This window comes from Falco cherrug, chromosome 13 (assembly GCF_023634085.1).
Source record: "Falco cherrug isolate bFalChe1 chromosome 13, bFalChe1.pri, whole genome shotgun sequence".
NCBI lineage: Eukaryota > Metazoa > Chordata > Aves > Falconiformes > Falconidae > Falco > Falco cherrug.
In genome coordinates, this window is record NC_073709.1 from 9,318,661 (window position 1) to 9,329,097 (window position 10,437).

The window sequence follows — 10,437 nt, forward strand, 5'->3', positions numbered from 1 at the left end:
AGCTGGAGAAGATTAAAGCAGGTGGATTTGTGCCTTGAAGAGTCCACAGCATGCCAAAAAAAAGTATGGCGTGGAATTATCTTTCCTGGAATGGGTTCAGGAAAAATAGCTCTCCTTCAATTAAAATACACCTGAGATCTTGATTATGAAAGGCTACAGGTTGCTTATTCCTGTTTTCAATATACTGAGTCAGAATTTCCAAGGGTACAAGCCTACAGGAAGAGTTCAAAGGTAGAATGTTTGTGCAGGAATTGAACACAGCCAGCTTCTCTGCTTATTAAAATCTTGCAGGAGTGAAAAGCAGACATCTCTGGAAGAGGAAAACAAACTTTTGTTTCAGAGAGCTGATAGGTTTACTACCTCTTTCACTGCCAGGATAAGGTCCCCAGCTGGCATAAATAGCAGAGCTCTATTGAAGTGCGTGGAGCTGTGCCAGGTAGCACGGGCCTGAGATCAGGCCCTCAGATGTGTAGTCAGGATGCCTTCCTGCTGTCCAACTCCAGAGCAGCTCCTCACTGAAAGCAGGTCTCAAGCCATAGGCTGGCATGTGACAAAATATCTACCAAATTTTACTCCAAGTGGCTCCCTTAAAAAGCTTGTTGCTTCAAAGAAATTATGAGCAAGCCACTATCTTTTATCATTTCTCCCTCTCTTGCCTTCTCTTTGTATTTTTCCTTACACTAAACCATATTAATTTAGAGCTATAAAGCCTTCTAAAAGGCTGCAGAAATTAAGGAGCTAAAAACGGCAATATGCAATAATGCATGTGAAATAAAAATATAATCAGCATTTTCCCCAGACTTGCAAACACCTTAGAACTTTGCATTAAACCGAATACTTTTAAAGCAGTGCAATGAATGTAAATGCTAAATTTGCCAGCAGTAGGTGGACTGCAGATGCAGTAAATCTGTTTTTGTTGTACCATTCAGGTAATTAATACTGTATTTCAACAAAATTCGGGTATAGGCTGGAATAATCATGGGCTATGCTCCAAGCAGTGTGAAAATAACTTGCAAAATTTAGAATCCTTGATCATTCATTTGGTCTTCCCTCTTTCTATTCCTTCTTAATTCAGCTCATAAAAACATGTACAGCTCTTAATATGAGGTCATGCTTAACCTTAGCTGAAAACTCCGGAGCATTAGTGGGCTTAGTTTTAATTAGCTAAAGGTCAGTTTTCCCTGTCCAGGCTGTTTTCTCTGAACATATGCTATGTTGTGGTTCACATGTTTTATAGAATATAACTGGATATCCTGCATGTGTGCTGTAAGCTATTTGCATAGACTGTAAATCCTCAAAGTTTTTGCAAATTAAGAATTTTTGAACGAATATATTTAATGTTTAAGGACCTGATTCTCTAATTACTGCCTACAGGTAAATTCTTACAGTCAAATATAAGCAGCTATATCATTTTAGCTCAAGGGTCTGACTCGGCAGATTTTGACCCCATAAAAATAAAGGATGCAAGATCACAGCTTCAAGAATCAAAGAAAATAGTTTTTAAATGCAGTGCCTTTAGTTAAACATACCCCAGTGAATTTAGACTAAGATCTAATTCTAAACTGAACTCATCACTCTTATACTGATTTAATCTACAGCATGGGGGAAAAACTGGGCCAATGAGACCAAAATAAACATTTTGCTCAGATCTGCCTCCTTATCTGACATCGGAGGGTCCCATAAAGGAACGAAAAAGCATTGAAATACAGTTACAAACTTCAAGGTTTTTTTATTGCTTTTATCAGGACAGCATATAAGATGGGTGTGTATATGATGTGTGCAAGTAGTCTTTGACCACAAAACTTAACATGAGAAAGGAAAGTGTTGACATTTGGTAAAGAAAAAGGTTCCTCCCAGGCACCCACCCACAAATGCAGTGTTGTAGCAATCGTCTCCTAATGTGCTTTTTTTCTCTCCAGATATATGTGAGAGCTCTGATCTTTTATTTGGCTCTTTAATACATCCCTGCAAATGAAATTACTATTCTGGGTTGTTGCTAAAACATTAAAGTGGCTCTTTTGCATCAGCACTGGCTGGCTTGAAATGAGCCTCATAGGGAGTCTCCAAAGGGGATCCATCCCATCACAAACTGGTTGAGGATATAGATTTAGTGAGGGAAGATTGGAAAAGGAAGAGGTGTTTGACTTTTAGGGGGTTGCCTGAAACTCCCTTTCAGCTCTGATGTTTCCTTCACTGGATTCCCCTCTTGCTTTGGAGTCCAAATTTCCAGTACCTAAAATAAGTAGGGACAAACTGATAACTGGGGCCATGCGCGTATGGTTTGATAAACAGCAAAGGGCCTGGAATCCTGCATGGCTGACACTTTGTTTCCAGCTTTGTGGTAAACAGCTGAATAGAAAGGAGAAGGCAGTGAGTCTTAGACTGCACTCGCCAAGAACATCTGCATTTGTGAAAACTTTCCCTAATTGAAAATCTAGTAGTTTCAAATGCTGTAGACTGAGAGTTTGGAAAGTAGTTCAGAGGCTGCTGAGATAGCAAGAAGCAGCAGTGGTTTTGAGACCCCAGTTCAGGTTACTCCTCCACCCTCCTTGTAATTGGGCATTCAGGAGGTGCTAATAACATCTTGACAAATTCTAACAAGGGAAAAACTCTCTTAGACTTCAGACACATTATCCTGCAGTTCTTCTCTAACTCCCTTTCCTTGCCATCTCCCCTGCCCCCATTTCTCCTCCTCCTCAATATTTCCTCCTGGTTCTTTGAGATCTACTACACCAAAAATATTTTTGGAAATACCACAGACTATTGTTTTTATTAGTGACTGGAAAGCTTTGTAGTAGGATGCTTTTGTGTTTCATTTGTTTTCCTTGCTCTGGCACAGCTGTTTTTGTTTTAGCAGCATTGGAGAGATGGTTAAACTATTTGTGGCCCTTTCTAACCCAGCAGATCTCTTCCACTGAATGCTTTAAACTGAATGACTGAAACTGTAACTAACAGGTTGTCTGTGTGGGCAGTTTTGTGCATGAAGTTACAAATACACTGGTTTTATGAGATCTTTTAATTTGTTCAGCAAAACACTGATCACTGTGAAGCAAGTCCCAGTTTCCCTATAAATTTCCCAGTCAGAACATTGACAGAACCTTGATTTGGGAAGATACAGAACAGATGAAGCCGTAGATCTTGTTCAAACCTACGTGCACTCAGAAATGATTAATGGAAAAGAGGTTTGTGTAGGTGTGGTAATCCCCATCTTAGTCAAGAGGGAATAGGAAGAAAAGCCACAGCAGGTGGTGGGGCAGAATGCGGTCTGAGGACAAATCTGCTGAAGGTGGTAGGTAGCAGTTACAACTGCCTAACTGACCACTGTGGTTACAAGGAGGAAGATGGGAAATTAGGAAACAGGCATCCAGTCAGAGGAGGCTGACAGCAGAAAGCAGTAAATGAAGAATGAAGCGAATGAAAAGTAAAGTAAAATGAAAAAATAAATGGAGAGTGAAAACGTAATACATCTGTGCAAAGGCACCTTAAAAGCAAAGGGAAAAAGAGGAAATGAGTTGTACTGAAGGCTTCAGTGTTCATGTCTGGTGACATAATGTAAGTGATATTGAAAGTATGGGCTGATGAACGGCAGGAAAATGAAAGTTAAGAGCGTAGCTGAGATGTGTCCTGCTAAATCCCAGCCTTACCACATGTTCCCACCACCTCTGCTGGGCAGGCACAAGCAGCTGCACAGCGATTAGGTTTAGAGAATCCATCTGTTTGACATTGGTTTGGCAGTTTTCTTTCTGGCGGGGTCAGGCAGATGACAGACCTGACTTGATTCATTGTGTGGCTAGGTGAACCTAGGACTGGTACTGGTGGGAAAGAGCAGCATGTGGGTATGGGGTAGGTGGCACCATCCCTGTCAGCACCTTCCAGCATTGGAAGAGCAGTGCATATATCAGCTCTCTGATGAAATACAATGCAGGTGGAGTAGGGAATGGACATACTCTATCTCCTGCCTACAGTAATGCTGAGTATGGCTCTTCCCTTTTGTATGCAATGGGTGGGGAAGAAACTGCACTTGTCAGAAACCACCTCCTTGGTGACACTGCAAAAGAAAAGACTGAGATGACTTTTCAAGCACATCTTTTCTCTGCTGGTTTTTGCCTTTTTCCTTCGTTAAATATAATTGTTTTCAACCCTCCTGTCAGTTTTGCTGGGGGACACATCAGTGGATTCATGACTGAATGAGGCCAGGGACAATGCAGAGAACAAAACTTGTGTCTGAAAGTCTTGAATGACTAGTCTCTTGTCAGATGATGATATTGAGATAATAATAGCAAGATAAGAGTACAGAGAAACTGAGCAGAAGTCAGCAAGGGATTACATCTGTAGATACGTGTTAGAGTAACTGGAGTTATGCTGAATGTTGGTAACCATTGGATGCTTTTCCTCTGTCTAAAAAGTTGCAGCAAAAGCATCAGTATGAGCTGACCCAAAATTCGGTATTTTCTCCTTTAAGCTTTATTACAGTCACAGAATTAAAAAAAAAAAAAAGTGTATGCACAGAACCAACTAAAATATGAGGACCCCTATGTAATACTGTAAATGAGAAAAGATATGCATATACTGACATCTGTATCAACATCTGTAGACATTGATTGTTTCCCTTTAGAGTGAATTATGTTGAGGAGGAACACACACTACATGTATTGTATCCACAGAAGCATATAACTACTTCTCTATAGTGTGTGTCATTTAGTAGGCTTTATTCAATGCAATACAGCAAAGGGAATTGGTCACCTGCCTATCCCCTGCAGGCATACTGGTTCTGCCGGTGGGGAAGCACCTCACAAGTACAGCAATAGCAGTTACCTCTCCTACAATGCCATAATAATCAATGTCATTGCATTTAGCTCTTTCCATGGTTTTTTTCTGATTCAGACAGCAACATACGTGTTTCAGCTAAACTTCTTAACTGTTACCCACAGCTGTTTCTTGCCTGTTACTAGATTCCAGTTATGATCTTTGCACTGACTGTTCTCCTGACTGACTCATTTCAGGACTCCAAAGAGTGCGCCAGCTGGGGAAAAACACAAGATACTTCAGACGAAGACTGCATGAAATGGGTTTCATCATTTATGGCAATGATGATTCTCCTGTTGTTCCTTTACTCCTTTATATGCCTGGTAAGATAGGGTAAGTACCAAAAAAACCTTGTTGTCAAAACAAACACTGGTCAAGTTCATAGGTTGTTTGGTATACACTCCGAAAAATCTAATTATGTGTGTTAGATGCTTCTTGGGAGAAACATATGCTGTTAGGTGAATTCATCACTTAATTATGTTCTATTTTAGATTTGGCCCTAGGATTGATTTTGAGCTGTTTCAGTATTCAGAAGTTTTAAAATTTCTCTTATCCTTTTTAATTTGCTCTGGAATAATACTTTTTTGACACCATTTTGAATTTGTTGGATTGTTTGGGGTTTTTTTTAATTTGTAATCATTACAAGAGACGTATTGCCTTTGATGTATGAATTTTTTTGGATGGATGTTATTTTCCCCCATCTGACCTTTGAACAGTCTTTGCATTTTTTACCATTTGGTACCTATCAAGCAGCACTTGTGCACTGACTCGGACATGCAGACCAAAAGTCGGTAACAGCATAATGTAAGGGTTGTGCTGTAAGGGAATATTTGCAAGTGGCTTAGGCTGTCGGTATGCTCTAGGTCTAGTACATACCACACAAAAGGTTCTTAAACTGGCAGAGTAATTGTGAGCACAAAGACACCATCAGGTAGATTGTTTTATTCCTGTTGTTGTGCAGGAACTCAGCTCTTACACCTTCCAAAAGCCCAACCTCTTCATGCTTAGGGACTGTGAATGCCCACACGATTTGATTTGCACTCAGAGCCTTTCACTGACATCAATGAATCCTGTCTGTTCTACAGTGCTCTCTGCCATCACACTTCTAGTATTTGACACACACTTGGCTTCACGAGCTGTTAAGCAGCAAAGAATCTCAGTCCTACTGGTAAAATTCTGGCTGTTATTGAATTCAATGGGAATATTACCATCCACTTCAATTGAAGACAGGATTTTACCCATTGTTTTATTATACTTGAATGTTTTCTCTCTGTGGTCGGTTTATTGAAGATAATTTGCTTTTGGTTTTTTTCTTCTTCTTCTCTCCTTAGGGCTTTTGCAAGACGCATGTTAGAAAAAAATATCGGGGTGGTTGTGGTTGGGTTTCCAGCTACTCCTATCACAGAATCCAGGGCTCGGTTTTGTGTATCAGCTGCACATACACGGGAGATGTTAAACACGGTAAGCACAGCAGATGTGCCGCTGAAATTAACTTCAGATGCAAAGGAGGTTAGGAGAAGCTCTCTGTGTGTTACTTTGAATCTCAATAATTCATTTTTACATTTGTTTTTCTGGCCTTGTCACTTGATCTTTAAAGGCAATTTAGCCTTATATATTTTATTTTTTAAAATAGATTACAGGACAGTTAACTTGTTATGTTCTTCTATTTCTAATAGTGAACAAATCCATCATCACTAATAAAGAGCTACATGAAGAGCACAGCAAGACAAAAGTTAAATGCTAGGTCAAAACTATCAGAGTAGGAAACCTGAAACGATATGAAAATAATTGAAAATCAAGATTCCCTTACCCTTATTTTCATTCCATATTTCCACGTGTTTCTTGAATTGCAGAAGTATATGGGACAGCCTTGGGGGTACAGGTGGAAATTGCAAGCAGTATTTGGAACTGTTTGAACCTAATGAAGTTTAATTGGTGCTGTCTGGCCTGTCTCAAGTTCCGTATCTTTCTCTGATATCAGAAATACTGTTCAGAGTATGTTGAGACTTCCATCATAAACCTCCATTCCAATGCAGTCAGAAATGTGTTTAAAATAAATTCTTTGAAATTTTCCATCTCCCTTTCTTGCCAAAGGTGGTTTTGGCCTGGCTTGATATACGTTCTTTCATTCTCAGAATAAGCTGACTTAGAGGCATGAAACACAGAGGCTTAACAGTAAATTTCAGGCTTCCTTTTTCCTCTTTGCACACGTATGATGGGCAAAGCAAAGCATCATGAACACGGAAGGCATTTGAGTGAAAGATGCCACTCCTTCATGCAGGCAGGCACCTGTGCTTGCAGAGAGCCCCTGGCTCACTCTTTGCATTCTGAGATTCATGTGAAGCTTGAGGCCAGAGCTGTGCCCAGCTGACCAGCTCCCATGCCTGTGTAGACACTCTCCAAACATCAAAAAATCTGCCTTGCATGTGTGCACTGTAAAATTCCTGCTGCTCTTAAAGATGCAATACTTATTAACAAAGTATAATACCATGATGATATATTGCATAGAAGAAGGCATAGCTACGTACTTGTGTTGGTCATTGTCAGCTTCTGCGGTTTGACTGTGTAGATTTTGGCTTATGTAACTAGTAATAGGTGGTGAAGTTGATCTGATGACTAATCTCTTGAGGTTGCTGCTTTAATTTTCTTCCTCTTCCCCCACCCCCAAATGTCAAGCCCATCACAGTTTTGGGCTATCGTTGCATATTCACTCCTTGCTGCTTCCTGATAGCAGTGAAGGTCTGAAACACTCCCCAGGCATCATTCTTGAACGTGCCTTTGAAAGTGGGATCATTGCTGTGGCACTTGTGGCATTCTTTACGTGTCCTTACAGTATGGGGGAATGGAAATACCCTGAGTTTAATTACTTGCAGGTGGAAAGTGTTTTAGGACAAACACTTTGTGACTATGCCTAAACCCATGGTAACAACAGGTAACAAGCACAACGAAAGCTTTTCCCTTTGGCAAAACTTGATTTGAATCTCAGCCTGGAACTAAAAAGAGGAAAGATCCATGAAAGGGCAAGCTCCCAAGAATAACTTCCTTAATGACCTTGAAGCTATCTCTCTGCATAAACCATTACTAAATTACTTCTTTTTGGTTTTGAGCTTGTTTTATAGGCTTAACAGAAACAGGCTCAAAATCAAAATTGCTGTTTCCTTCTTTGATGCCAAAAGGTTGGCTGCTCTTGAATGTGGATCAGATGATGCAAAACACCGAGCTGCTTCTTTACGGTATAGAGTTCCCTGGCTACTTTTTGAATCTACTGAAAGATAGGGACGCAGCTCAGCAAATTGCATTACAATATTAATGCATTATTAATTATGCTTGTGATATTAATACAGGAAGATAATTGAATGCACTAAAAATATCTTACATTATTCAGACTATGATGACTTGGATCAGCACTGTGGGCTGAGTTCATCTAAGAATATGCAGTGGCAACTCCAACCTTTGGGTTCTACAGGGAAATATTGAAGTATTGCCTTACACATACTTTTTGTACAAGCAAAGATGACTTTATCTGGACTATTATCTCCCTGTGCTTTTAGAAAAAGGTCATTTCTTTTTCATCTGTGCTCATTTAATATACTTACTAATAAGCTCTAACCTACTGAAAGAGTGAACTCTATTCTTGTAGATGCTTTGTACATCTATGACTCCATTAACATTCACTACAGGAGAATGAAAACAAAATATGCCCATTTGCCCTTTACATTTTCTTTAATTGATGCTTTTATAATCTTCCTGTTCTGCTGTAAAGTAGAGTTTACTAGAACTTCATTTCTCTTCCCAGAGAACTGACACAGTATGATGGTCTTACAGGTTTTGAATGCTCTGGATGAATTGGGTGATTTTCTACATCTGAAATATTCACGGTATTCCAAGTCATCTCATCCCGAACTGTATGAAGAAACTAGGCTTGAACTTGAAGATTAAGTTTTCCACCCATGAAGAGAACATTATGATGCTATGAAAGGGGGGAAAACCTGAAAACTAAAAAATATGAATGCATTTCTTTCCTTCTAAGGACAATTTTTGTTTCTTGGTTAATTGAAAGGAGGGGAAGCTCAGGTGTTGCATTTTATTGTATCAGATTTCTGTATTCAAGAGACTGAAATATTGATACAGATTTGCCTCCCAGGAGATCTGTCCTTCTTACGGTATTTTTGATGCAGAATGAATGCATCCATTGATCAAGTTGCTAACATACAGCTTTTGTTATGGCCCCTTTTTATGAAAAGGCTACAGATAGTCTTAATTGTGACTGAAATAATAAAGTTTAAAAATGGAATGGATTCCAGTGCAGTATGGTGATATAGCTGAGCTTCATCAGTGAGATGGACTTTTATCTGTTGAAAAGCATATATCAAGACATCGGCGTGGACTGCTACAGAGGAATGAGCAGAAAGTAGCTTCTCTGAGTTGCCCTATCACACATTTCTCCAAGGACAGAAAATGTTAAAAATTGGCTAATGCTGAGAACAAGAAAAGTAGCCTGACCAGATCATGTATTTCTGACAGTAGATTATGGAAAGGGAAAATGCCTCCTCCAACCCACAGGCTCTTTCTCTGCTACTTAAATACACTATAAGCTTTGTAATGTACAAAAATTTGGGCTTAGACATAAACAGAAATGCTTTTCTGCTAATGCGTTTGACCTACAGCCTAGCACATCTTACCACAACGTAAGTTCTTCAGCAGGCTTGCTCCCTTTTCGTGTAGCAGTAGTAAATAATTTTAATAACCATTTAACATTCCCGTAAAAATCTTGATCAAAACAGTCAGATACTTGCAGTTCACAAACTACAGATGACATTTATGGGCCCATTCCTAAGTTTCTTGAACTCCTTATGGGCTTAATAAATTCACTAACAAGTACATAATGCTGAAGTTGTTAGTTATACAGAATGTGAAGTTCAGGATACCATAAGCAGTTCTGCCACCTGTTAAATTGAAAACTCTGCCATTTCTAAATGTGCTAAAGTCATCCACCTAATAACATTTCTTGAAATATGTTTGTCTGTTTTATGAACGTCCGGGGTTGGTTTACTTGTCTAGTTGCAGGTTTTTTTGAGTGGTTTGTTTTTCAAATAACTGATTATGTCATCTGAGGAGGAAGATGTCCTTCTCCCCTTTTCCACTGTCAGGGTGACAAACGCTCAAAGATACTTGGAAGAATTGTTACAGCTGGCAGTTTCCCTGCAACGCCTGCAGCAGCATTATTGTCAGGCTTATGTGGGCTGAGCTGCTTGAAGGAGATTTGGAGGCTTTTTCCCTTTTTTGCGGTGTTGAAAAGTGGTTCTGCAGCTTTAAGAATGAACTCCAAACAATTCCACGCTATCAAATGTCATTGTAAACACATCAGATGAGAGATGTTTAGCTTTCTGTTGCACAGATGTACCACACTTTCATGTTCTCTTGAAAGCTGTGGTGTAAACTTAACCCGCAGCTGCAATATTAGATTTAAGAACAGAACAATTAAATTGTGGAGTACCAATTACACTATATTACTCCCTGCTTGTTAAAGCAGCTTTCAGGATATAACAAGGCTGATTGGTTATGAGGGCCCATTTTTTGTTGGATTTTTGTTGTTGTTGTGCAAGTTAATAAAAATCCAGTGGTGCTATA

General features: G+C 39.5%; 1 protein-coding gene across 1 annotated transcript in view; it reads left to right on the forward strand.

Annotated features, from left to right (window-relative positions):
- The window catches only part of SPTLC3 (serine palmitoyltransferase long chain base subunit 3), an 86,852-nt gene extending 77,463 nt beyond the window's left edge, over positions 1 to 9,389 (forward strand). Inside the window, exons 10-12 of the mRNA XM_005445598.4 lie at positions 5,004 to 5,139; positions 6,138 to 6,267; positions 8,632 to 9,389. Of these exons, the coding sequence (XP_005445655.2) occupies positions 5,004 to 5,139; positions 6,138 to 6,267; positions 8,632 to 8,745 (380 nt within the window). The 3' untranslated portion in view covers positions 8,746 to 9,389. The remainder of the gene's footprint in view (positions 1 to 5,003; positions 5,140 to 6,137; positions 6,268 to 8,631) is intronic.
- The last annotated feature ends 1,048 nt before the right edge of the window (positions 9,390 to 10,437 follow it).